The sequence below is a fragment of the Solanum verrucosum genome, unplaced genomic scaffold (assembly GCF_900185275.1).
Source record: "Solanum verrucosum unplaced genomic scaffold, falcon-dt-bn FXZP01000474.1, whole genome shotgun sequence".
Taxonomy (NCBI): Eukaryota; Viridiplantae; Streptophyta; class Magnoliopsida; order Solanales; family Solanaceae; genus Solanum; species Solanum verrucosum.
This window is the reverse complement of record NW_026020516.1, coordinates 310112-337340: the sequence shown is the minus strand read 5'-3', so window position 1 is coordinate 337340 and position 27229 is coordinate 310112. Positions and strand designations below refer to the sequence as shown.

The window sequence follows — 27229 nt, the reverse complement described above, 5'->3', positions numbered from 1 at the left end:
TCACGATGTGTTTGGCCATAGTATTTGGGAAACACATTTCACTTTTTTAGAAAATATGATTTATACCCGTAAGTTTTAAAAACTATCAAAACTAACAATAAGTTTGTATTACAAGTCAATTGGATCTTCGTTGCAACAAATAACAAGTAGTGTCCATGACACTGGAGCAATGTGGTAGTTTTGGAGTGAGTGCACCAAGCATCATTCCATACATCGTGAAGTAGAAAAAACACTTGACTTTGTTACCTTGAACCAGTGTTCTTAAAGGCGAGCGCCTCTCGCCTTTGGCGACAAGGCGAGGCGAGGCGAGGGGTTTGCGCCTATTTCAGGCAAGGCGTGGCGAGATCAAAAAGGCGAGCCAAGGCGAGGGGTGACGTGGAATTGGCGATGCAATAGGCGTCGCCTTTTTCTTCTTTTTTTTTAGAAGTCTGAATTTTAATAATTAAAAAGCCAAATAATCAAATTAGGGTTTTTTTTGGGTATTTTTTCAAACTTATGACGCGACTGCTGCTCCTCATTTCGCGACCGGAGACTTGAAATCAATCCCTCGACTGGAATTAGAGTTCGCGACTACTGCTGCTGCGATTGGAAACTTGAAGTCGACTGTCGCGACTGCTGCTGCTGCGAGTTCGCGTCTGCTGCTGCTGCTCAGCTTGAAAAAGTACAGAGAAGAAGAAGAGGAGGAGTTTTTTCTTGAAAAGTACAGTAAAGTACAGAGAAGAAGAGAGAAGAAGAAGAGGAGGAGTTTTTTCTTGAAAAGTAAAGGAAGTACAGCTTTTTTAGTATCTTTTTTCAAAAAGTAGAGTCTTTTCAACTTTTCTTGAAAAAGAAAACTAGAGACAAAGAGTTTCTCTAGATAAGTGTGTCCTTTTTTATTTATAAAATAAATTATACTTTTAATATTTATTATATTTTCTCTCTTCTTTAACAATTATACTCCTCTTATTTTGTATGTAATTATATCAAAATATGCAATTCATTATTATATATATTTCATAAATATTTTTAGTAATATTTTATTATATATATATATATATATCACTTATTTGGTATTAATTGGCGCCTCGATTCAAAAAGGCGAGCGCCTCGCCGCTGCGTGGCGAGGCAGGCCCTTGTCGCCTTTTGTCGCCTCTCGCCGTCCAAAACACTGCCTTGAACTGAATGTTCATCATTTTCATCAACAATCATATCATCACTTTCATATTCATCGAATATTTCATCACTACTTTGGTGTTCACGGAAAAAAATATGTAATACAACACAAACAACTACTATAGAGGGTGTTTTTGTAAAAAGATAAAAGTTTGGTGTAAAATTTCAATTTTTAAAAGATCTCAAATAATGAGATTTAGCCCAAATACTAGAAAAAACTAGTATTTGGGAATTTGGGATATTTGCCAAAGTATTTGTCAAATAATGACAAATTGTATGACAAATTGTATGGACAAACACTATTTGCCAATTATTTCCCCAAATATTACTTGGGAAATCTATGGCCAAACGGGTCTTAAGCATATAATTCTGCTCAAGTGTTTGTGTTACCTTCATTTTAATTGAACATGTGCACTATTTCTTTACTTGCTATCTTCTAATATGATATTTGTGCTTCCTTCATTCTAATCGAACCTGTGTGCAGAGATTCTGTAGAATTGATGATGACAAATGAACCATCTTCTAGAAGAGACAAAGAATCTTATAACAAAATGAACAAAAATAGTTTTAGTAATATGAGATGTCCACATTGCACCGGTCCTCTTTCTAAGGAGATGGTAAACAATTGATTCTTGTTCTCTTTTTTATTTTTAAAAAAAATTGTGTGTTTTTTCATTGTATTTCTGAGTGTTAATACAATGTTATATGTATGAGTGATTCTCTCATTCCATTGCAGGAGACAAGCGAGTGGACAGTTCCGCCTCTAATCCGGGATAGCTTTTCTATGGTTTGATATCAATGATTTACATTGACACTACTTTATTTTTCCAATTCTTGAATGATAAAATCTGGTTCTCTCTTTATTTTATGGTGCACAATTTGAATAGACCACTGGATTTGACAAATTAAATTGCATATGCATAATGTAAAGCATTAGCAGTAAAGGAAACTTTGAAGAATTCATACTTGAAAAATTGGTTATAGCGGGAACCATTGGTATTTGAAGTTGAATTGTTAAATAAATTTTAATTCTTGAATGTTGAAACATATGACAGTTACATAAAATAAAAATACCAACCAATGTTAGAGATGTTTTAAATGTTATCTGAATCCCTCCCCCCCCCCAATTTAAAAAGTGTTTGATGAAATCGCCAGTAGAAAATCTATAGCATAAATTGGGACAGTTTTAAAATTTTTGCCTTAGCGGTTTGTATTTTATTACACTCCGATTTGTTACTAAATCTGCTTGTCCTAATTCATCTCCCCCCCACCCCCTTCCTTCTTACTTAACTACTTCCCTGATATTTCAGATTGGTTCTGCAGTTGGTGGTACTACAAGTGCATTCTATGGCTTCAACCATGGAACTTAGCAGCAGTATTTTGACCATCTTCCTTAGTTTCTTTTTGTATTTGTATCCTTGCTGCTAACATGCTCTATGTATTTATACCCCTTGCAGAGGTGAAATATTCTGTATTGATTATAATCTGCTTTATATGTAGCAAAACGTATATTGGTGATTCATATAGCCGACTTCAATTAGTTTGAATGAATATGTAATTGTTGACTTGTTGTATAATCTTCTTCATATAGCAACCCAACCATGCTGTAACATGATGAAAGTAACTCTATGAAAATAAAATGGGAAGAATTTTTGCATTAGTCACTCAGTGGTTCTATCACCTAAAACATTTCTCTCTTAGGGCTCAACATGCCATTTGGTTTACCTATATTATCTAATGGAAGATGCCAAAGATATAATTTTGGTTCTGGAACTTTATTTTTGTATATGTGGAATGTCCTTGTTTGCTTCTATATTTGTTTTCTTTACAATGTTCAGAAATTCCTGGGTCACTTAAACGTTCAATCTAAGTTGCAAATGTCTCCTTACCTTTTGAGGAATATGCCTCAAATTTCTGGGATTTCAAAGTTTGACTAATTATAATTACATTTCAAAGCATATCCTTTTCCTTAGTTTGGGAGGAACATGGAATGTCTTATTCTTTTAATGATAATCCAAGAAACTGGAAAATTCCATGTTTTGTTCTGTCTTTTTATAGAAATTGCCTTTGGCATCTCCTAAGCTCCATTTCCAAAGGTTTGGACTTAATTTAGCATCTGGTTGGCCATCTTACGTGATTTGAGGCTAATTAACATCAATTTTTCCTAATTGAGAAATTGCAAATTGATGGGATATCAACATTCTTCTGCTGGTGTTCTTCTTTAAGAAGAGTATTTAAAGAAGCTCACACTTTTAGCTTCATATAACTCCCTCTTAGGCTGTGGCAACTTTCTAATCATTGATAATCAGTTCTTATAAAATCAATTATCGCATAAATCTTGCCTATCACAGAAGAAGAGGAAAGGAACTGTCGAACTCTTAACAATTTAGTTGAACGTTTGCTGTAAATTTCTTTTACTGTTGATGTTCTAATCATCTTATTAGTAGTTAAGTACTATTTAGTGTTTACAGTGTACGTATCAAAGGATTTCTGACGAACAACACCACATGCATTAAAAATGTGTAAAAGATGAGCAAAGATCTTTGGTAGTATGTTGTTTCTTTGTAAATCATTCTTCTTACTTTACAGAAGATGCATTTCTGGTTTCTGAGGATAATGTATGTCTGTCATGGAAGCATCTCTTGAGTCATTGAGCCTTTTTTAATCAAGTTCATATCTGTACTGGAGCCTAAATACTATTTTTTTCCGACTTTATATGGTGGAATTTGTTTTTTTAATAGACATGTCAAATCTGAGATGATTCATTTATGTACAAATACTGTGCATAATTTTTTTTTAATGGACCTGGTATCCACGTTAATGTGAAAATGCTGTCTGAATGACAATCATATTAATGTTAACCAACATGTCTTGTCTCTATCTTATTCCTCTGATTCCTACTTGCAGTGATGCCGATTGTCAGAAGGTGGGTTAAAGGACCTATGTGGTTGCATTTCCTTGTTGGTGTAAGTTACCTTTTTTTTTTTTTTTCTATTTCCTTATATTGCGAGATACAAAGGGTATACTGTACAAAGAGGCTTAGAAGAAGTTTGTAATGAATTCTCAGTTAAGCTTATAGATGCTAGCATACATTGGAACTACTAAGTTTAAATGCACTAGACTTCCATTTTGTAAATTCTATATATTGTCAGCACTACCTTTGAGTCATAAATAATTTAGGCAATAGTAAAGCATATCTACATACATGACAAAAGTATAAATACTTGTGGGATTACAGTGGATATGTTGTTGTTGTACTCCTATTATCTGGTTGTTTTTAGTGTTCTTTTTCCTTGAATGGTTTTATTTTTTAGCTGTAGCTTTTTTCATAAACAGTTTAAATGTTGTTTTTGTAATTTTTTGTGTTGGGTTTATGCAGGCTCCTCCTGTGATTGTTTTCTCATCTGCATGTGCAGGGCTAGCAGGTTTGAACTTTACTTCTTCTAAGCGTTTACCTCCCGTCTATTCTGTAAAATAACTTGCTCTTTGTTTTACCTATTATTGTTTCTAGATTGTATGCTCTTGACATGAGTAAATCATGAATGTATTCCTTTTTTTTTTTTTTTTTTTTTTTTTCCATTTGACATTCTCTTCCATGGTTGAAACCTTGCAGGTGGTGCTGTTCCAGCATTTGCACAGCTAGCATCTTCTTCTTACCATGCTGTGATCTCATCTTCCACATTACCACCTACAGCCTCACAAGATGAAAACATGAGAAAATTTTGAACTTCCTCAACTTTGTAGCTTAAACACTGAGAGGAAATGTTTTTACTATCAGGAATCTTGTGCCTTCTGCGGGATCATCTCCTAGTTCGCGACATTCTGTCCTCTCCTGTTTACTTGCTCCGGTTGTGTTTAAGTCTGCTTTTGTCTAGTGAAATTAGTCAAGTTGCACGTAAGCTGGTCAGACATTACAGATGTCTACTTCTGCTTCTGTCTGATGTTTTTTTTTCTTTCGAGAATATATTACTTGTCCATGTCATTGAGTTTGTTTATTTTGTAAATTCCAATCTTATTATTTCAGTGATGGTAGAAATTTTACACAGTTTTTTGAGGAAGTCGAGTGCGTGATAGTTTTCATAGCTCAAACAGGCATGTTATTTTTGTTACTAATATTTATGTATTCGGAATTCTATTATCATGTTTGATTTAGGGATTTGTTATATCAGTTGTCCGCTTATTCTATTCTACAAGCTACACTGATTCAAGACGGAGTTTGAGAGTGAAATTTGAACAAATAATGAACTATTCTCGTGGCGAAAACAAGAATGTTTGTACTTCTTCATCCACCAGAGAAATTAGAATCAGTTGCACGTCAAACTTTAACTAGTTAAATGGCATGAAGATGTTAAAATTGTGGTGCCTGTCACCTTCAAAGCCTGCGGCAGCCGCTTTATACATATATATCGTCCAGTTTCCTGGTTGTAACTCTGCTGTTAGGTGTAGGATAATGACGTTGTTTTTTGCGAACTTTGACATTTAGATTCTGGAAACTCTGCACTTGATATTTGTTCCCTTAGCAGGAATTTCAGTTCTAATTTCTTTAGCCAGAATCTGATTGTTTCTCATATTCCAGATGCTTTCTACATGATGGATGCCATTACCAACTTGCGCCTCTAGATATGCTGTTGGGGTCCTCATTGGTGATAAGGTAAACAATATGTTGTTGATGGCTTAAATGCATCTTTAACTCCCTCATGAAGTTTGATTGACTAGTAGTTAGTCTTCTGCAGTTTCTGTATGTGCTTATGCATTTTTCAGTTGTTGTCCTTTTTCTTTTTAAAAATCTAATCAGGACCATAACAATGTCATGGATGCCATTACCAACTTGCGCCTCTGGATATGCTGTTGGGGTCCTCATTGGTGATAAGGTAAACAATTTGTTGTTGATGGCTTAAATGCATCTTTAACTCCCTCATGAAGTTTGATTGACTAGTAGTTAGTCTTCTGCAGTTTCTGTATGTGCTTATGCATTTTTCAGTTGTTGTCCTTTTTCTTTTTAAAAATCTAATCAGGACCATAACAATGTCGAGTAGCTACTCTCTCAACTTCCAGTGTGATCAAGTCAATTTTATATCAGCTTCAAGTTGAAGCAAATCATCCGCTGTCAAATCTGACTCTACTGTTATCTAGCGGTCTGGAACTGCTACAATAGTATAGTGCTTCTGGCTCTCTTATTCACCCCAAGTTCTGCCACTAAGGGGTTGTTTGGTTGGGAACAAGTTTTCGAGGGATTCATTATTCTGTGATAAGTTATTCCACCATGTATATGGGATAACTTATCCCATCACTATGGTATAAATGGTGGGATAAATAATCCAAGGACTACCTAATACCTCCAACCAAATGCAGGATAATAATCCTGCATTTTATCCCGGGATTATTATACCTTATACTTCACACCAAACTATTCCTTAGTAGTAAAATGTTGTCACGTTATTCTAGCTATATTCTTTTGTTTCTTATATACATTGGTGTGAATAACTTTAACTAAATTTCTGGGTTTGCTAATAGTGATTTGAAGCTCATTTCTGCAGTCAAAAGTAAAATATTAAAGCTTACTAATGTTCTCCATAGTCACTCTTGCTTCCCGTTTGTTATGCAGTTACACCTCAATCCTGTTCATGCAGTTGTACAACTCCGGCCATCAAAGTGGAATCTTAAGGAAAGTGAGTTGAAGAAGAACGTTATCGCCAACAATGATGAAGAAAGTGTTAACTGAAGACGTCAAGGAGAAAAGGCCCGTGGGACCATCAAAGAAGCAGGTTCATTTCATGATTTTCTCTTTGATGACAGCTCCTAAGCTCAACTTATATGGACCTTGTATATGACCACTTTTCATGTGATATTATGGCACAGATCTTTGGCTAGCACTTAAAATATCATATGTCAAGGACTTCCCATTTCCTGCTTTACTAGGTTTGCCACATTTTTGGATAATAATGATAACGGGAATGCCTAAAGATAGGTCTTCAGTGGTTAAGCAGTCTGCTACTTCAAGTCTTACTTTTTCTTGTATGGTAAATGCCACACCTACCTGCCTTTCCACTTCGCCTCAATTGGTGACTCGAGTCAACCCCAACTTTATTGTTGGAGGTGGAGAATCTTTTGCAACTAGGCTATCCTTCCTTGATGTTGTACAAGCTTTTTGTAAAAGTGTGTTTCTTTTCCCTTGATTTATTCTTGAAACATATACCTTTTGTGTAGAAAAAACCACCTGGGATAGAAAAGGATATTGGAGAGGTATGTGCACCTGTGAACATGTACTCACAAAATTTCTGCTTTTCAGTATGAACTAATAACTCTCCATATTGTTCTTTAGCTTGAGTGGCTGCTGATTTTTCACCTACATGGTTTGAATGACGTTTCTGTTGCAAGTGTTTTCTATTTATATTTGCTCAAGAGCAGTTAGCTTGCTTCACGCAGTTGCAAGTATCATTCCAAACAGTTTCATTGATGCAGATCCTTGTGAAGTTATTAACATCTGTTTTTTTCCCTGTTTTAGCATTGGTTACATCTAAAATACCATGGGGTTAGGAGTGACATTTGAGCCAGATATCTGCAGAAAATGGCCATGGAGGAAGGCTCTCCAGTACCATTTTCAATGAGCCCGTATGTGTGCTAATATGGTTTATTTTTCTTTGCTTGAACGATATTTTTTTTGGGCAAACTGCTGCTGTTCAGGACAACTAAAAGAAGCATTTTCCCTGCCTCACAGCATACATTTATCTACTCTCATTCTAATACCAGTGTTCTTTTCTTATTCGATACGCAGGGTTGATTATTTGAATGCCTTTTGTCCTGGAAGACCAACTGACACCGACAGATTAAAAATTCTTCGAACAAGGTATTGCAGCCACTCTAATTGGTCCTTCACATCGTGTGTTTTGACATTGAAAGGTTTGGAGGAGCTGCTAAGGACAAAAACAAAAAATTTATTTACATCTATGATCATATAGATCGTCTTCTTCTTTATTGTTGGGTGTTATCATCCTCTAGTATTTCACTATTGCTGGACCATTTCACTGCCTGCAAATTATCTTCTTTTCTTTTCCATGGAAATTGCTAATTACTGTAATGCATTTCCTTATTTCTTGCTTTCTTTCTTTGTATTTATTTATTCACTTTTTGCATTCTGTATAATGTTGAGTTGAGGTTTGTGATTATCTTTGATTACTTGTTCATAATCTAGTGTTTTTAGTTAGCAATTGACTTGTCTTTGGTTGATGGACTGGTAATTTCCTACAATGTCAGAGATCAGATTCACATAGTAATTAAGCCTAGTTGCAACATCAATGAATGTAATTCTCATATATTAAATTTGTAGATACATTTTTCTGAGCTGGGGAAAAATCTCTCTAATTAAAGAGGGGGCACAGGAATACTCTGGCTTAGACTCACGGGGAGTAGCGAGAATGTATGAAACTGGAGCAAATAATATTTAATTAGGAGAGAATGTAAACACAAGAAAGGCATGCAAGCTATTAATCACTCAAACATTAAGGTCTAGCTAATCATTGGCAAATGTTGTGCCATGGATCTATTAGTAGCAAGTCTATTATTTTTTCCCCCGACTTTGATGGTTGGACTTGCTCTATATTTTATGTTAAGTACATATTGGTGTTCCCTCTAAGAGACACTTCAAAAACAGTCTAGACTCTAATTTCTCTCGGTCCTGTCAGTGTCATAAAGCCAAAAAAAATTAAAAATCTCTGATCTACTCAGAGGTAGAGCAAAGATTTGAAGCATATGGGTTAAGTATTCTAGTTTGAAGTTATTGGGTTCTTAATTAATAATTTATAATTATTCAATGAACTTTAAAATAATACAGAGTTTGAACCAAAGCTACTGTGATTGACTGAACTTGTAACCGAAACTCTAGCCCCGCCCATGGGTCTGCTGGGGCTATGAAGGTGTAGATACTAACTCCATGAAGTGGTAAGTTAAGCAGGAAAAGGAGGTTACTCAGACTTGAATTGCATGGCACAATTGAAGTGTGCCTTTTACCGAAGAAAACGTGAATCATGTAAATTGTAAAGATAACATAACATAAACACAAACAACTCTATGGATAAATCAGAGGTCCTTACTTTGAGTTTCACCGTCACTATTATCAAAGGAGTTTCGTTCTGTACGAGTTTACCAAGGGTATCTTAATTAAAAAGTCAGTTTTTGGCAGGAGGCCTGAATTCCTTAAAGCTGCAACACCAGCACTAAAATCATTAGCTGTCGAGAGGCCTGACCTGAATGATTGGAAGCTCAAGGAACATCCTGACAAGAAATTTGAAAACCTTTACGGTGATGTTGTGAGAGAGAAGCAAGCTACCTGGGAGTGCTTGGGGAAACAGATCAATGATGTTTTGCCTGGAGGAAGAAACAGGCCTACTATGAAGAATCCTTTAAACCCTAATGCCGACATTCCTGCATAGCCAAGTGGTGATAAGCCCACTTCTAGCTCACTTTTGAGAACATCTATGTCCGAAGAAATTCGAGAAGCTTTGCCAAAGGCGCTTCAAGAAGTTTTTAGAACTTATAAGGTTTGCAGGTGAGATCGCTGAAAATGACTTGTTAAATTTCTGCCTTTGTTGTTTAATATCCAGTGAACAGTGATTTTGGGTATTCATCTTAGTCACACAAATTGTTAGAGTCTGAGAGTAAGTAGGTGTCTGGCCATGGATTTCAAATAATTCACTTTTTTGGAATTTATGAAGTTGGAGTTGGTTATACTTTTTGCAAAGGAGAGAATAGAGCACTTTATTTGATGAAGACCGAGTTGGTAAATAGGTTTGGAGCACTTCTCCAAATTGTGATAAATTCGCATGGCTGAATGATTTCTTGCAGAAACCTGGGTCAATGAGGTGGTTTATTGACCTTGGTTTGATTGCTCTAAAATTGGCGATCATGTCTGGGCTTTCTAAAATTGCTTTTGCTCCCTCCAACTTCTGTCACCTGTTGTCTCCCTAATCTTGTCTCACTAATAAGTAATAACATCACCCTTCGGGGTGGCCCAGTGGTTTGAACTTGGGACTTCCATGTTGGAGGTCTCAAGTTCGAAACCCCTTGCCAGCGAAAGCAAGGGGTTTGCCTTCTGGGTCGAGCTCGTCGCACCAGGCTTGCCTAGTGCGGGTTACCTCTCCTATGTGGTTTGCGAGCTATTGCATAGGAGCGGGGGTTTTACCCTGTGCGCACCCAAAGGGTAGCGGCTGCGGGTTTCCCTTGCCATCAATAATAAGTAATAACATCACCTTTTTAATGGCTTTTGATATTATCCTTTGGATCTTATGGAATGTGTAAATAGGTGGTTTTTTAATCTGCCCTGTAAGTCATTTACCTCTTAACACAATTCTTCCTGATTTCACCCTTCCTCTATTTGATTGTTTCATCCCATGTATGACCAGTTTTCTAAAAGGATGAGATGGTCTAGTTATAGGACACATTTCTTTGCTTTCAAATATTTTAATACGTTTGAGCAGTGTTGATCCATTGTCCCTCAAAGTCCTGTTTATGTTGACTTGTTAGTTGAGGTGAGTTGTGCGAGTATTTAGGTCCAAATTGTCCACTACATGATTCACGCTTCGTCTTTCTTGTATGTGGTATATCTACTTTACTTCTCTATAATGGAAATGGATCATAACATAGAATATATTACATTGTTTTTTTCCTGTCCGCCTCACCTGTCTACGATTTAGAAGGAACAGAGCATTTTTGTTCTTCAAGAGAAAATGTGCATGACTTGTTTATTAGCATGATTTTCTCCATCTAAATTTGTGATCCCTAACGGATTGAGAATCCTCTGTTTACTTTTTGTCAGTTTCCAACAAATCCGCCAAGGTCTGCAAAAACTTGGAGTTCCTAAGTCATATCCTCCAAAGGGAGCTCCAAGGAACGCTATAACTGCATCCATTGATGTTTTTGATGCACCTCAAGAGGAGATACAGGCAGTGATTAATCAGGTTGCTGTAAACATCCATGGTGTGATGTTTTGAAGTCGTCGCCAGATAATCCACAGCATGACACATTGAGGTTAGTAACCATTTCTATTATAAGTAAAACTGCTTGATGAACACCCAAGGCCTGTGACTAATACATAATGTTGGTTCTCAGGAAAGTTGTAATTGATCTTTTTATGGCTGAAGGACCGAGTGCCAAGCAAAAGAAAGCATCTGTAACTGAAGCTGCCAAGTTGCAACTGAATAGGGATATTACCAATGTTGACTTTCTAAAGGTGAGTAGTTCTTTTCTTGTAATGAGAGTTAAGGAATATCTTCTTTTGACATTATTGTAGTTGATGTAGTGATTTCAATTTTGAATTAGTCAATCTGTTGTGAATCAAGATAACTCTATAAGGCTATATGGGCTAGACGTGGTAAATAAGACTGATTCAGTTGATATTATTGGGCCAAGTAAAATGTTGGAGAGTTTTATTTGGGATCTAGGCCCAATTAGCTATTGTTAAAAAGGTCTAGGGATTAGAAAGAAGGGTTATGCAAAAATTATGTGAAGCTTTGGCTTTCTGATCCAAACCTCTCCTCTCTATGGTCTAGTATCTCATCCCCTTCTAGTTACCTTCTTCTATGATAAGCTATCCGTAATTAGTGTGTTATTACTTTGGTGTGTGTATTATCCGCTGTAATTTGTATTCAGAGATAACTATAATTATCAGTGTTTGTATTGGAAATCGGGTTTGTTACACAATCAATGAAATACACCTACTTCGGGTTATTTAAATACTTGCAAGCAATTTGTCTTTGAAGGCATGTTTTGGGGGTCCTTAAAAATAGCGTTTCTCTACATCTCACACTTTTCCGTACTTAAAACCTAATGTTGTGTGGCAACATCACGAAACCGTAGTACAACTAGTTGTGCTCTATCTTACCCAAGTCTACATTGACTCCTACTGATTGTAGGTCTTTGAGCCACCTTCTCTAAGTAATTGTCGGTCTACACTTTTTAGTGTTTTCAATCACCAGAATGTACATATGAACTGATAAGTTGCATGGTAAAGAAGCGTTGGACAGAGTTGCAAGAAAAGGGGATGTCAATAAAGGTGTTGCTTATTTGATTCCCTATAGATTGGTGGGCACAGTTGGTTTGCTTTAGGAATGCCACTTAGAAGAAGGGTCATGCAGATTGGAAGCATTTTCCTGTTGAAACAAAAACAAAGGGCTTTTTCCTGCTAGTTGAAAAGAATTTCCTTTTTCATTTTCCATCGAGTTTCAAGAACTTTTATTTCCTTTCGCCTTCTTTTTATTATTGGATCTATAGTTTGGTAAGTTGCCTGGAATTTTGTATTATGAATGAACTCCAGTGTGAAATTTTGTCGTCGGTCATATTGCAATGGTTTTTCTGAAATTTGTGCAGAAGCTTCATTGCTTTTGTCTAATTCCTGATATATTATAGAAAAGACTTCCTGAATGGTAAACAATTTTCTATGCTTCTGCAGGTTATGAAGGAACTATGCCATTCAGAAAAATCAGCATGGGTTTTGAGAAGTGGCGACGGCAAGCCTGAATAGTCTGCTACCTTTAAATCATGTTGTACAGGTCATGGAAAGTAAGTACATGTTAGTTGCGGAAATTCTCGATAACAAGCAGGAAGAAAGCTTTGCTTGAGGTTCCCCTTTACTCATAATAGTTTAGTTTTCAGGTTATACGAGTTGAGCTTGTTGGTAGGAAACGTTTTGCATTGCAAATCTAGTAGAAAATTTAGGAGATATTACTTTATCAGAAGATATTGTAGAGATTTACTTCTTTCCTTTAGTCACTCAAGGAGTTCTAAGTTGGTTCTAGTTTTATGATGGCCAATGATGCATGTGCATTGAGAAGATTTAAATAGATCATGCATCTAGGCATTTGGGAGAAATCAAGTGCTTCTGGCCTCTAGGGAGTAACAGAAATCAGGAAGAGTGTACATAGTTGTGTATAATATATGGCACCGAAGGATGTGGTCTAGTGGTCAATGAAGTGGTTGAGAACCCTAAGGTCTAAGGTTTAAAACTTAGCGGACACAAAAAATACTAGGTGATTGTTCCTATCTGTCCTAGTCATGGTGGATAGAATTACTTATTACCTATTGATGGTGGGAGGTGATTGATGTCTCGTGGAATTATAGTAGACTATTTTATTTTTAACATATCATAGTAAAATTTGCCGATCAAGCTCCGTCGAGAGACAACACTCGGTCTCCCTATTTCAGAAAGAGTGGTCTAATTTGACTTGGCACAGAGCTTAAGAAAATAAAGAAAATTTTTGCATCTTGTGGTTCTAAATTAAAGTTATGTCAAATGTACGAAATTGCCCATTAATCTTGTTGTCTTAAATATGCCACGTGGAAAACTGAAATTAAAATGTTATTAAAAAAGAAAGAGATCATTCTTTTTGAAACAGATTAAAAAGAAAAGGAGGTCATTCTTTTTAAAACGGAGGGAGTATGTTATAAGGTTATTTTTATCAGAATATATCCACTATAAATAGATAATACAAATTTATGGATGTTTCTAATAATTTTTAAAATTTATGGGTGTAAATAATTTTTTTTTAAAATAGTCAAATAGTCTTGAGAAAACTTGGGTCAAACACATAGGGTAATTTGATCAAAAACTTATCCCAAATATTATTTGCTAATTTTTCTACATCTAAGTCTTGATAAACAAAATTATCCGGCTGTCCCATCAAAGGAAAAGCACTACTAAAGTCTCTTTTTTCTCATTTAAAATAGTGTTACCTTTTACTGCTAATCAGTAATTATAGCACAAATCTAAGTTACAAATGATGGGAACAAATATAAGAGTCCAACTTCTTGGCTTTTGAGCAAATGGTCACACATTATAAAATACTTACAAATTAATTATTTTACACATTAACACATTCAACACACAAAATATGACCGTTACAGGTTCCACATATATATACTTCATTCACTCTATAACTTTCTTCTCTACTTCCACACATATTCTCTCTCAGCTCATCACATTCTTTTCTCAATCATTTAACTACTATTTTAATTTAATTTAATTAATGGCTCTTTTCATTAATTCTTATTTTACTTTCACTATTTTCTTCCTAAATTACTTACTTTTTCATGCAGATTCAGTTCAGTTAGCAGTACTACTCTGTCACCTTCAAATTCCATTAAAAATCGCCCCCGAAAATGGGTCAGGCCATCGGTTACCCGACATATCTCCGTTAACGTTCACAGTTTCGGTGATTATCAATTGGTTCAAGCTGCAGTGGACTCAATTCCTCAAAATAACAATAGCAATCTAAGATGAATTCATAGCATCTTCACTCTCAGAACTAAGAAACACGAGAGGATTTAGCTTCAAAAACTTGGTCAACATTTTATGCTCATTACCAGTCATAACAGAATCCAACAAAGGATGGAAGAAAACATCATTACCTCCAACTCCACCCGTCTTGGGGAAGTGTTAGCAATAGGGGGATGGGCGGGAGCCTAAGTTGCTTGAATAGAGGGAAGCGCTCTAGGACCAGTCAATCCCTTTAAGAACGACATGATCTGTTGAGTTAACACTGGGTCCAAAGGAGGGATACCTGTAGCCTACACCTCTTCCTCTTTGTCCAACCTCCTCAACATTCTCAACATCCCCAACATCAACATTCTCCTCTATCTCTTCATGCTGCGCAGGAGGGTTCTCATTCATAAGAGCATTCTCATCAGGAGCTCCATCCCCAACATGTGCTACTCGTCCACGGCCTCTACCCCTGCCTCGACCGCGACCTCTCGCTGTAGATCCTCAACCGGAGCATTGACGGGAGCTATGGGCTTGGCGCCATTGAATCTAGTATTAACCATCTGCGGACAGAAGAGTGAAGGAGGTTAGATACCAATTTGAATTGACATATACCAATTGGAATCAAGTTATAGCACGAAAGGAGATAAGAGAAAAATAGAGACTTCCTAAAGTCCTAAAGCCTTTCGAAGAAAAGTAAAGGGGTCCCCGTACCGTTCCGCGAGACTCTACTAGACTCGTTTTGGTACATCGAGATCAACGAACTTAGGCTATGATATCAACTTTGTCACGATCCAGATCGTCGTGATTGATACCCACACTAACCATTTAGTGGGAGAACCACTACTACAACCCAACGAAGCAACTAAACCAAAACTAAGACAATTAAGTTACGAAAGCAAGTTAATTAACTACGCAAATGCGAAAATTAAATACCTAGAACCTGAAAGTCAATGTACCAAAACATCTAACAAGATCCATAAGTCTAAACAAGAAGGGTTACAACCCCAAACTAATGAACTATAACTAACTAGAAGGGTCTAAGTCCGAAGTGTAGACATAGACGAAAAAAGAACTCATGGAAGCTCGGAAGAATCGGCTCACCCTTGAATTTGAACGATCACTGATCTTTTAAGCGAGGTATGTCAATAACCGCCTGAAGATGCCTTGTACTCAAACAAAAATAAGAGCAAGTACAGTATCAGTACACAACCACAGTGTACTGGTAAGATCACACGGCTATCCTACTAAGTGCAACATACATAAATTAATACAACAATATAATCACATGCATGAATCGAACATATACAGTATTATCACATGCTCACAATATACATTTTCAACAAGTCATTGGTCCTCTCATGGAACCCAAACTCAAACTGTTAACATACCGGAACGTGGTACCCAATCTAATAGTTGTGCCGAAACGTGGCAACCGATTCAATATTTATGCAGGAACGTGGCAACCGATCCCAATTAGTATACCAGAACGTGGTATCCGATCCCATCAACACAACACAATCACAAGTACATTCTCAATAATCATACAATCAAGAAGTAATTCATGGCATATAGTGATTCATCTATCTCATTTACAACAAGTGTGATCAATAATGCAACATCCGCATACGTACACGTATCATAATGAAGCAAGACAAACGTACATCACACAATCATAGAATCACAACCATCACCTACCTCAAAACAAACTTGAAACCCTAAGAAACTTGATCCTTCCCTTAACGGATTCGTTGCGCTTGTTTTTGGTCTACAAACAATCAATATAATACGGGAATCAATAAACAATCACTAATTACCCGGATTACTAACAATTCTAACAAACCCTAGATCAACTCATGATTTCAATTATCCAGTTTAGGATCGTTTTCACCATAAATTCCAAATCAAAACCCTCCCCCATCGATATTTACCCATTAGATTATGGTCTACAGATCGAAAAATGGATTTGGAGAGTTAAAATCTTACCTTTAGCCTAAAAAATGGTGAAAAACAGTTAAGAAGTCGTATAAGGTCGTCTCCTAGCTCTCAAAGTCAAAAAGTGCAGAATAAAATATTTTTGAGGTTTATTTATGACTTTAACTCGCGTCTGGCCTGCCACAGCGGCACCCAGCCCGCTACAGCGACCCCGCCAGAGCGACCAAAAGCTCCGCCAAGGCGGGTTGCATGAGACATAGAGCTATTTTAATAATTTCAAAATCCCTATTTCACAACACACCCTCAATCAACGACACTCAGAACTACTTGTTCACGCCAAAGTCAGTTTCGGGAGTTCTACTCACCCAAATTCAATTCCGTAAAGTCGTACAAATTTCGTAACGACTTATCTAACTACTCATGCAATCAAAATCATAAATAAGTCACCCGATTGCTGCCAGATTTCCCCACACCTTAATGACTCCGATTTCGTCCAGATCTGGACTAGGTTGGGAAATCCAAGGTTACTACGAAAAAGTTTTCCGACCCCAAATTTTTCTCCGTTGGCTTTTCTATGACGATGAAACCCGGTCGTTACACAAAAATTCTCAAATGGAAAGAGACTTAATTTCTATATAACTAGTCTTTCTACATAATTACAAATGGCTTTGATGCACAGGTTCTTAGGAAGCCCCTTAATTTCTAATTTTCTCCAATTCTGTCTCGTGACATCATAATACAAACATAAAATACCCAACTTTAAATTTGCGATGAATACAATCTCTCCATCACCGAATGTGCAGGGTGATATGACCTTGGGTTGTATGTCCTTCCATGTTGAAGGGAAGTGAATGGTATGGCTCTCCCATTCATCTTTTTTCTGAGTTTGTCCTAAAACCTGCAAGTGGATATGTCCATGTGGTCGTTTTTCATATACCACGACTCTTAGTTTACCCTTCACCTCTATTAACTCGTAATGTCACCCATGAGATTCATCCACCAATGCAATAAATTTGGAATTTTCAGTTTTAACATCAAATGCAGCTATAGCAAGTCCTCTATGGAAAACAAACCTATAGATAACTCCATTGATGCAAATCCTGGGCTTGCAAAAAATAGGAGAGTGAATGCTTTTAGTCTCTCTCCATGACTTGTCTATGCCTAATGTGAAGACCTTGTTTTTTGTGTAAGCTTCTCCAACATATGTTGTTGTCAAAAGAACTTTGTATTTCTTTTCTTCTGGCTCAAAACCTAATGAATAGTGACAGAAACAAAATCTTCATTTAGGTTGGGAAGAAATCTGACTTCTCTTGTACTGGGGTATAAAATTGTAGCAGGTGGTGCATATAATCGTCCTAATGGTGATATATCAAAATATGCTCTTTTATTGTTCAAAACTTGGCTTAGGTGGAAAACAAAGAAAACACTTTTTTCTTTCGCATAAAATCATAACACAAACATACAACTCTTGACTTAATGTTTAGAAAAATTAAACTTAGTAGTTGCAGAGTTTGAAACTTGTGTTGGCTAGCTCTCCGATATTTCTTGGTTATTGAAAAGATAAAATCAAAATGATAATCTGAATCGCATGTTTTGCCACCTCATCCAGAATGATTTGGTTTCGACTTAAGCTATAGTTTTGCTACTTCATTTCCCAACTCAATGGCTCTATGAAGTCTAAAAGCAAACCTGCTTGGAATAGTTATGGCAAACAAAATCCTTACTTGAAATCTTACTTCTTTTGTACAGGGATTGAAAATTGCAGCAAGCAGATAAGGGTTCCCAGATGCAAAATAAACCATTAACGGAGATAGAGACTTTTCCATCAAATTTATCAGTTTGGGAAAGGGAGATAGAAACATTTGCTCAGCCGTGTAGAAAGATATCTTGTTATGGAAAAAATAGCCCTGTTGTGTTATGTATTTATTATGAATGTAATGCATCGTTTGGCCAAAATTCACTTTTAATGCAGAAACTACTCTGAATATCTTTACCCATACATTGTGTGGAATGCTAGCAGCAGAGGTACATACTCATCGATTTTGTTGGACAAATTGTAACGGTTAAAGAGTTGACCATCACGTGCTGTGCAAGATGATAAGGCCATATACGGTATATCGTTCCATGTTGGGACTAAAGCAAATAATTTGATTCGTGATTAGTGAACAAACAAGCACATGGAGACCAGTTCAATTGTATCATGCATTATGCCAAACCCGAAGCCCAGCTTTTGCGATACCCTTGGTTGTTGTAGTTGATAGTGAAGTTAGCCACACTGTTCTCATAAGTGTATGCTGTACAGATGCAATAAAACAGAACAAGCTAGATTTCAGTAGTAATTCAAATTGATGTGTAGATATTTGACAAAAAAACAGAGCAAGCTAAAAATAAAAAGATTTTTTTAAAATTAACAAATCCCATAAACTTTACAATCAGTATATGAAAGTATTAACATATACTAAATGCTACGATCTAAAGCCTCCACATAACTATAAATGCCATAGATGTTGGTCTCCTCAGGAAGACCCTTGATTTCTAATTTTCTCCATCTCGTTGCACTGACATCATAAAACTAGCATAAAGCACCTGACTTAAAGTTGCAGATGAATACAATCTTCCCATCACGCGACGTGCAGGATGATATAGGTCTAGGCACATTGTAATTCCATTTTGAAGGAAATTGAATGACATGTCTCTTCCATTCTCTTTTTGGAGAGTGCTCTAAAATTCACAAGTCGAAGGATGTCTTTACCCTGTGATAATCCACAACTGCAAATTTTCCTTTCACCTTTATCAACCGGTAAGCGCTAACTTAGTAAGATTCATTCCACAATCTAATAATTTCGAGCTTTTCAGATTTAACATCAAATGCTCGGATAGCACATTTGTGAGCCCTAACAAACTGATAGATAACTCCATTAATGCAAATCCTAGGCTCACCATATGGAAGAAAAGGGAAAATGCTTCGAGTCTCTCTCCACGATTCATCTATACCTAAAGTTAAAACCCATTGTTTTATGTACCCTCTTCGTGTTTCTGAAAGAAACACTTTGTACTTGTTCTCTTGTGGCTCAACTCAAAACCTAATAAATAGTCACCATAAGAAGTAACTTTATTTGGGTACGGAAGAAATCTTACTTCTCTTGTAATGGGATTGAAAATCAAAGCAGGTCGCACTGAATATGGTTCCCAAATGCAATCTGATTCGAATATCAGAGAATTACATAATCCGGAAACACACTTGAAACGCATTAATGATTTAACAGGAAGCCATGAGAATATTTCAAACATTATTTCATCAGGAATTGAGAATTTCATCTTCATCTTCTCCATAGTTTTTAATGCTTTCATAAACACTCTTTTTGCCTCTCCATACTTTTATTTCTTTTTGGTTTCTTTGTAGTTAGACTACAACTAGGAATAAGGCTTGTTATTCAAATGCAAAATAATAATTAAAAAAAAACAAAGAACAAACAAGTCAAAATGTCTTCTAGTTTAAACTTGGAAATGAGTATTGCAAATTTCTCAAATGGAAAGAGACTTACTACGTAACTACAAATACCTTCGATGCACTCGTTCATAGGAAGTCCCTTGATTTCTAATGTTCTCCAACTATGTCTCGTGATATCATAACACAAACATAAAATACCTGATTTTACATTCACGATGAATAGAATCTCTCCATCACCAGACGTGCAGGATGATATGACATCGGGTTGTATGTCCTTCCATGTTGAAGGGAAGTGAATGGTATGGCTCTCCCATTCATCTTTTTTCTGAGTTTCTCCTAAAACCCGCAAGTGGATATGTCCATCTAGCCGTTTTTCATATACCAAGATTCCTAGTTTACTCTTCACCTCTATTAACTCATAATGCCACCATTGAGATTCATCCACCAATTCTATAAGTTTGGAATTTTCAGTTTTAGCATCAAATGCAGCTATATAAAATCCGTTATGGAAAACAAAATTATAAATAACTCCATTGATGCAAATGTCGGGCTTCCAAAAAATAGGAAGGGGAATGCTTTTAGTCTGTCTCCATGATTCGTCTATGCCTAAAGTGAAAACCCTGCTTCTTGATCATATTTTGCTATCGAAAGAACTTTATACTTGTTTTCTTTGGGCTCAAAACCTAATGAATAGTGATACAAAGAAAAACCTTCTTTTAGATTGGGAAGAAATTTCACTCTCTTGTACTCAGGTTTAAAATTGTAGCAGGTTGCACAGAGAATGGTTGCCAAAGTAAAAATAAATCGTTAACACTACTCAATACATGAATATGGAAGGGGAGTTCACCAAAACTCTCAATTTGAAGAATAGAGGAAGAGATTTTTCCATCTTCCTTTTGCTGATCAGCGGTGCAATAAAATTTACTTCCGTGCAAAAATAACTTTTTTCCACCGGGACGGGTCAGAGATCGACATCTATGTATATCCATAAAATTTGATTCGAAAGCAAGAGAATTAAAGAATTTGGTAACACACTTGAAACGCATTAAAGACTTAGTAGGAAGCCATGACAATATTTCAATGACTATATCTTGAGGAATTGATGAATTCATCTTCACACTTAGCCTCTAAAAGTTGGACGCCTTTTTTTTTGACATAATGCATAAACATGACCCTTAACTTGACGTTAGTTGACAACTATGACCTTTAACTTTGGGTGTGCATAAGTAGGCACTTAAACTTGTATAAAATTGAGTAAATGGACACATTCGTCCTACATGACACCCTGCATGACAATTTTGTATCCTACATGGCGTCCTACGTGTATTGTGTCATGTAGGACACTTGTGTCTACTTGTTCAATTATATACAAGTTTAAGTGTCTACTTGTGCATATTCAAAGTTGGAGGGCATAGTTGTTTGTTGGCTAAGGGTCATATTTATGTATTATGCTTTTTTTTTAATGTCTAAAACCCTTCACATTTTTTATTTGACTTGTTCATCACAAAAAAATAAAGTATACGTTTTCTATTAGTGTTAGGAGAAGATAAAAAGGAAAATTAGTACTGAGTCATTTTTTAGGAGTTCTATTTTTATTTATGTATTAAAAAAAATAGGAGTATATGTTTTCTATTAGTATTAGGATAAGATAAAGTGAAAATTAGTAATAAGTTGTTTTTTAGGATTTTTCAGAAACTTCTTATTTTTTGCGTAATTTTCCCTCACTAAGTTCATAAAATGTTTTAAAAAGAGTTCATTATATGCAGTGATGAAGTTTTGGTTTATCGATGAAACATTGTGATCATTCCTTGTTATACATATGGTCTAAGTCTCTATAAGGAATTTTAGGTGTAATTAGTTGATGAAATTCAAATTCAAGCTTTTATTCTCATGAAATGTTTGTTACCCTGATTTTGTTTTCATCTGTCTATGTTTATGGAATGTAGAAAAAATTGTCTCAAGCCTGATTATTAGTTAACTATCTCCAAGGGCCGCTATTCGATTGATAAACAACTTGAATCTTTAAGGATTGAAGATCGTTGAGCTTAGATGGAAGGAACTTGATTGTTGCTTTGCTATTTTGGAGCTGATTTGAAGTTTTGATGATTTAACAAATTTCTGGATCTAACAAGGGACTTGGTCGAGGAAAGACTGCGTACATGAAAAATACAGTTGTCTAAAATTTGCCACAACTGCCAACTTTGTTGTGACTGTGCATGTGTTTTCATAGCAACAGGCTCAGCCAATGGCTTGGTCTCAAGGGTTTGTGTCCATTTGATAATAGTCTCTTCTCCAAAGACAACCTAAGTTTTGGCAAACAAAGTTTGTGAATTCCGAAAATTTATAAGCTTACAAAGAAAAAGTTATCTTTAAGGAAGAACACTACTCATACTCAACACGGGACATGATGGAGAGCTAAAGAGTCGTTTGTTGTATTTTGAGCTTTGTGTCTTGTGTTCTTATATTGTAAATCTACTCCTAAGTTATAAGGGATAGTAGTTTGGTTGCTTGTCTAAGTCTTTAGGTCAAGTCGTATTAACTAGAGTTAGTTAGTCGAATCATCTATGTTTTAGTCATGCTTCATTACATCATTGTTTTGATGTTCTCTTGGGCAGAGTTGCCTAGGAGTGTCAACTAGAGTTAGTTGATGTGTGGGTGCAGTAGTAGAGTAGCTGCTTGTTTATGCTCCTATCCTTGAGATCTGAGTTACGTTGATGGCTAGAGTTAGCCTTGTTGGGTTCTTGAAGTCTAGATCAACTAGAATTAGTTGGTTAGTGAACATTAGAGTTATTGCTTAGTTTTCTTTGCAGTAGAGTTCCTATAGTAAGGGGGAAGGGATTAAGAGTTTTTTTTAAGCAAATTTATACCACTAGACAGTGGTCTAGTGGTCTTTTATTAATAATAAACATAAAAAATATTCTCAATAGGAATAAGTACAAGCAAGGGAGGCTAGGCCTTACCTTACCAATTCTAATGAGTTACCTATCCTCTACGGAAGGGATTAAGAGTTCAATTCCTAGGCTACAAGAAGTTATAATATGAAGTTTTGCTCGGTTTTGAGTGAAATGGAGTTTGGGTTGAAATCATGTGAGTACAGGTAGTGGTTTTCACCTCCCTTGAGCAAGGGGGGTTCCACGTAAAATTCTTGTGTTTGATTTACTTTGAGTTATTTATTTTTGACACTATTATTCTGTCGAGAGACCTAGTCCAGTAATCACTAGTGGACGCATTCATTCTAACATGCTTCAATTTTTTTTTTCTTACTATTTATAATTGTGGTGTTCGTGCCAGCTTGCATGCACCTTGCCTAATTCCACAAGAGAGTACATGTTAACTCCACCAGCACAAGTATCAGGTAACTCTTGGTACCTTAGATGGATGAGAAAAAATTCGTCACCCAGTAATTTTACCTCCACTCAGCTGACATTCGAACGTGAGACACTTGTTGATTCTGCATCTAACTTGGGTGTTTAGTTCTTGATGTATTTCTTTATGCACCCAACAAGCTACTTCTTGTCTAAAGAAGGTTGCTCCGGAAGCCTTGAATCTTTATATAAAGCATTTTCAGGTCCAATATGTTGCTGGAGATGCAAATAAAAGTGATAGTTTATGATGTTTCATGAAGTGTTTGTTACCCTATGATTAAAGAAGTGACTTTTCTTCCTTTGATCAGACTACCAAATTTTGTTTACATTTGTCTATGGTATGCAAACTTAGATACTTTCTTTACAAATGTTACAACTACATCAAAACAAAAATTCATGATTATTCATTAGGAAAATAACCTTATTAGACATACATTTATACCATATATACTAATTCTACATATACTTTTAAATAGTTATGCATCTTACCACTAATTAAGAATTTCCTACTATGTATTGAGGAAGATACATCTACATACAGATACAACTGTAAAATAGGGAGAGAGGCGAGCGAGATGGGAGGGAGGCGAGCAAGATTATCATGTATCCCATATATATACAAATCACACTAGATACACACCAGATGGAATGAAGGCGAACGAAATTTGTTACGTATTCCTAATATATACAAATTCATTTGGATACAATCACATATTACACCTAATTTTTACCCCATGTATCTCGTGATACACATCTTTGAACTCACCAAAATCTGATAAGATTCGTAATATTGTAAATTAGAGTATAACTAAGTAATTAGCTCCTAAACTAGTGAGATTTTTACAAGTTTCCTTTTTTTCATTTTGTACAGGTTGGGGAAGTGTGTGGAACTTTGGAGATGATGTTAACTATTGTGTTGTTGGGCTAAAAACAACTCAATATTTGTAAGGATTAACCTAACAAGTGTCAAATTTCTCACTTGGTTAAAATTCATTTTTTTATTTATCATCATATATTACTTAATTTGTTTTCTTCACATTATTTTGATATTTCAGCTTAAATACTTCTTTGATGAATTTTTGCAACAAATAAAATAATTATTCGCTATTAATGTAATATTTCTTGAAATGTCAGAAGACATGCATATTTTATATAGTGAAAGAATTTCATATTTCAATTATTTAGCTTTAATTTAACACACATTTTACAAGAAAATTTAAATTCAAGATACCTTTTTAAAAGTTGTTCATGGACAATAATGTTCTCACGTCATTTTTTTTTACTAATTTACTTTTCCCTTTCTTTTTATTAACTTTTTCTTTTGCCATCTTTATAAAATGATGTTTATATTTTTGCCCAACTTTAATTTTTATTTTATTTTTAAAAAAATAGTGCATGATTGAAGGGGGGAAATAGTCATTCAAATTTATTTTATTTTTTGTGGTGGTTTGAGGTGGGAGTTGGGGTAGGGCGTAATATAAAGAAAAAAATTGTGTGTAGGGCAGTAGGGCTATTAAGATAGTCACAATAAAAACTTCTTTCTTTGACATCTTTGTCTAAAATAATGTAACAACAAAATAGATGGGTTATTACAAGTGATAGAACTTTATGTTGTAGCTTTTATTTGAATATTTGTATGCATTAACTTGAGAATGTGAACAATTGATAACATTGAAGCATTCTTTTGTTAAAATTTATTAATAACATGTCAATTGAACACAAATCTATCTCTATTCCGCCTTATAGAATGGCACCAACAGAGTTGAAAGAGTTGAAAAAGCAGTTGAAAGATCTTCTAGAGAAGGGTTTCATTCGACCGAGTGTCTCACCTTGGGGTGCTCCAGTTTTGTTTGTGAGAAAGAAAGATGGTTCCCTTAGGATGTGTATAGATTACCGCCAGTTGAATAAGGTTACCATCAAGAATAAGTACCCTCTTCCGAGGATTGATGATCTTTTCGATCAGCTCCAGGGTGCCACTTGTTTTTCGAAGATTGACCTCAGATCAGGTTATCACCAGTTAAGAGTAAGGGAACGTGATATTCCAAAGACAGCTTTCAGAACCAGATACGGTCATTATGAGTTTTTAGTCATGTCTTTTGGTTTGACCAATGCGCCGGCTGCTTTCATGGACCTGATGAATAGAGTCTTCAAACCTTATTTAGATATGTTTGTTATTATCTTTATTGATGACATACTAATCTATTCAAGGAATGAAGAAGATCATGCTAACCATCTTAGAATAGTTCTTCAGACTTTGAAAGACAAGGAGTTGTATGCCAAGTTCTCTAAGTGTGAGTTTTGGCTTAAGTCTGTGGCGTTCCTAGGTCATATTGTGTCCAGTGATGGAATTAAAGTTGATACTCGGAAAATTAAGGCAGTGCAGAATTGGCCTAGACCCACATCTCCAACTGAAATTAGGAGTTTCTTGGGTTTAGCTGGTTATTATAGAAGGTTTGTTGAGGGGTTCTCGTCTATTGCATCTCCTTTGACAAAGTTGACTCAGAAGGCCGCGAAATTTCAATGGTCTGAAGCTTGTGAGAAAAGCTTTCAGGAATTGAAGAAGAGATTGATTACAGCTCCAGTTTTGACACTACCAGAAGGTACTCAAGGTTTTATGGTGTATTGTGATGCATCTAGAGTTGGTTTGGGTTGTGTCTTAATGCAGAATGGCAAAGTTATCGCTTATGCCTCCAGACAGTTGAAGGTTCATGAGAAGAACTACCCAACCCATGACTTAGAGCTAGCTGCTGTAGTATTTGCTTTGAAGTTATGGCGTCACTACTTGTATGGTGTGCATGTCGACATATTCACTGATCACAAAAGCCTTCAATATGTGCTTACTCAGAAAGAGCTTAATCTCAGACAGAGGAGGTGGTTAGAGTTACTCAAGGATTATGACCTGAGTATTCTTTACCACCCAGGTAAGGCTAATGTTGTTGCTGATTCTTTGAGCAGGTTGTCTATGGGTAGCACCGCCCATATTGAAGAAGGAAGGAGAGAGTTGGCAAAAGATGTGCACAGACTGGCATGTCTGGGAGTCAGATTCACAGATTCCGCAGAAGGAGGAATTGCAGTGACGAGCAAGGCCGAGTCATCGTTGATGTCAGAAGTGAAAGAGAAGCAAGATCAAGATCCCATTTTGCTTGAGTTGAAGGCAAATGTTCAAAAGCAAAGAGTATTAGCATTTGAACAAGGGGGAGATGGCGTTTTGAGATATCAAAGTAGATTGTGCGTACCTATGGTAGATGGACTCCAAGAAAGGGTTATGGAGGAAGCTCATAGCTCCAGATATTCCGTTCACCCGGGTTCCACGAAGATGTACCGTGACTTGAGAGAATTTTATTGGTGGAAGGGCATGAAGAAGGGCATTGCAGAGTTCGTTGCTAAGTGTCCAAATTGCCAACAAGTGAAAGTTGAACACCAAAGGCCCGGTGGTTTGGCTCAGAATATAGAGCTTCCGGAATGGAAGTGGGAGATGATTAATATGGATTTCATCACAGGGTTGCCAAGGTCTCGCAGACAGCATGATTCTATTTGGGTGATTGTCGATAGAATGACAAAGTCAGCCCATTTTCTACCGGTAAAGACTACCCATTCGGCAGAAGATTATGCCAAGTTGTACATTCAAGAGATAGTGAGACTTCATGGAGTGCCAATCTCCATTATTTCAGATAGAGGTGCACAGTTTACTGCACAGTTCTGGAAATCTTTTCAGAAGGGTTTGGGTTCAAAGGTGAGCTTAAGTACTGCATTTCATCCTCAAACTGATGGGCAAGCAGAGCGCACTATTCAGACCTTAGAAGATATGTTGAGAGCTTATGTGATCGATTTCAAAGGCAACTGGGATGATCACCTACCTCTCATTGAGTTTGCCTACAACAACAGTTATCATTCTAGCATCCAGATGGCTCCATACGAAGCTCTATATGGGAGAAGATGTAGATCTCCTATTGGATGGTTCGAAGTTGGTGAAGCACGGTTGATAGGACTAGATTTAGTTCACCAAGCTATGGAGAAGGTGAAAGTGATTCAAGAGAGGTTGAAAACGGCACAGAGTCGCCAGAAATCCTACACTGA

The 27229-nt window shown here is 36.2% G+C and overlaps 1 protein-coding gene and 1 pseudogene across 1 annotated transcript; both read left to right on the top strand.

Annotated features, from left to right (window-relative positions):
• Positions 1-1636: 1636 nt before the first annotated feature.
• On the top strand, positions 1637-5210 carry LOC125809815 (uncharacterized). Its single transcript, XM_049489397.1, has 6 exons — positions 1637-1769; positions 1889-1939; positions 2463-2514; positions 4060-4118; positions 4532-4577; positions 4766-5210. The coding sequence occupies exons 1-6, from the start codon at positions 1653-1655 to the stop codon at positions 4876-4878; spliced, it is 438 nt and encodes a 145-aa protein (XP_049345354.1). The 5' UTR covers positions 1637-1652; the 3' UTR covers positions 4879-5210.
• On the top strand, positions 4915-12760 carry LOC125809826 (uncharacterized; annotated as a pseudogene).
• The last annotated feature ends 14469 nt before the right edge of the window (positions 12761-27229 follow it).

Excerpts from the sequence above, each read along its gene's own strand:
- LOC125809815 (XM_049489397.1), top strand. The coding sequence starts at position 1,653 with ATGATGACAAATGAACCATCTTCTAGAAGAGACAAAGAATCTTATAAC. Across the intron at positions 1,770-1,888 it reads GTCCTCTTTCTAAGGAGATG|GAGACAAGCGAGTGGACAGT; the intron begins GTAAACAATTGA and ends ATTCCATTGCAG. Across the intron at positions 2,515-4,059 it reads ATTCTATGGCTTCAACCATG|TGATGCCGATTGTCAGAAGG; the intron begins GAACTTAGCAGC and ends TCCTACTTGCAG.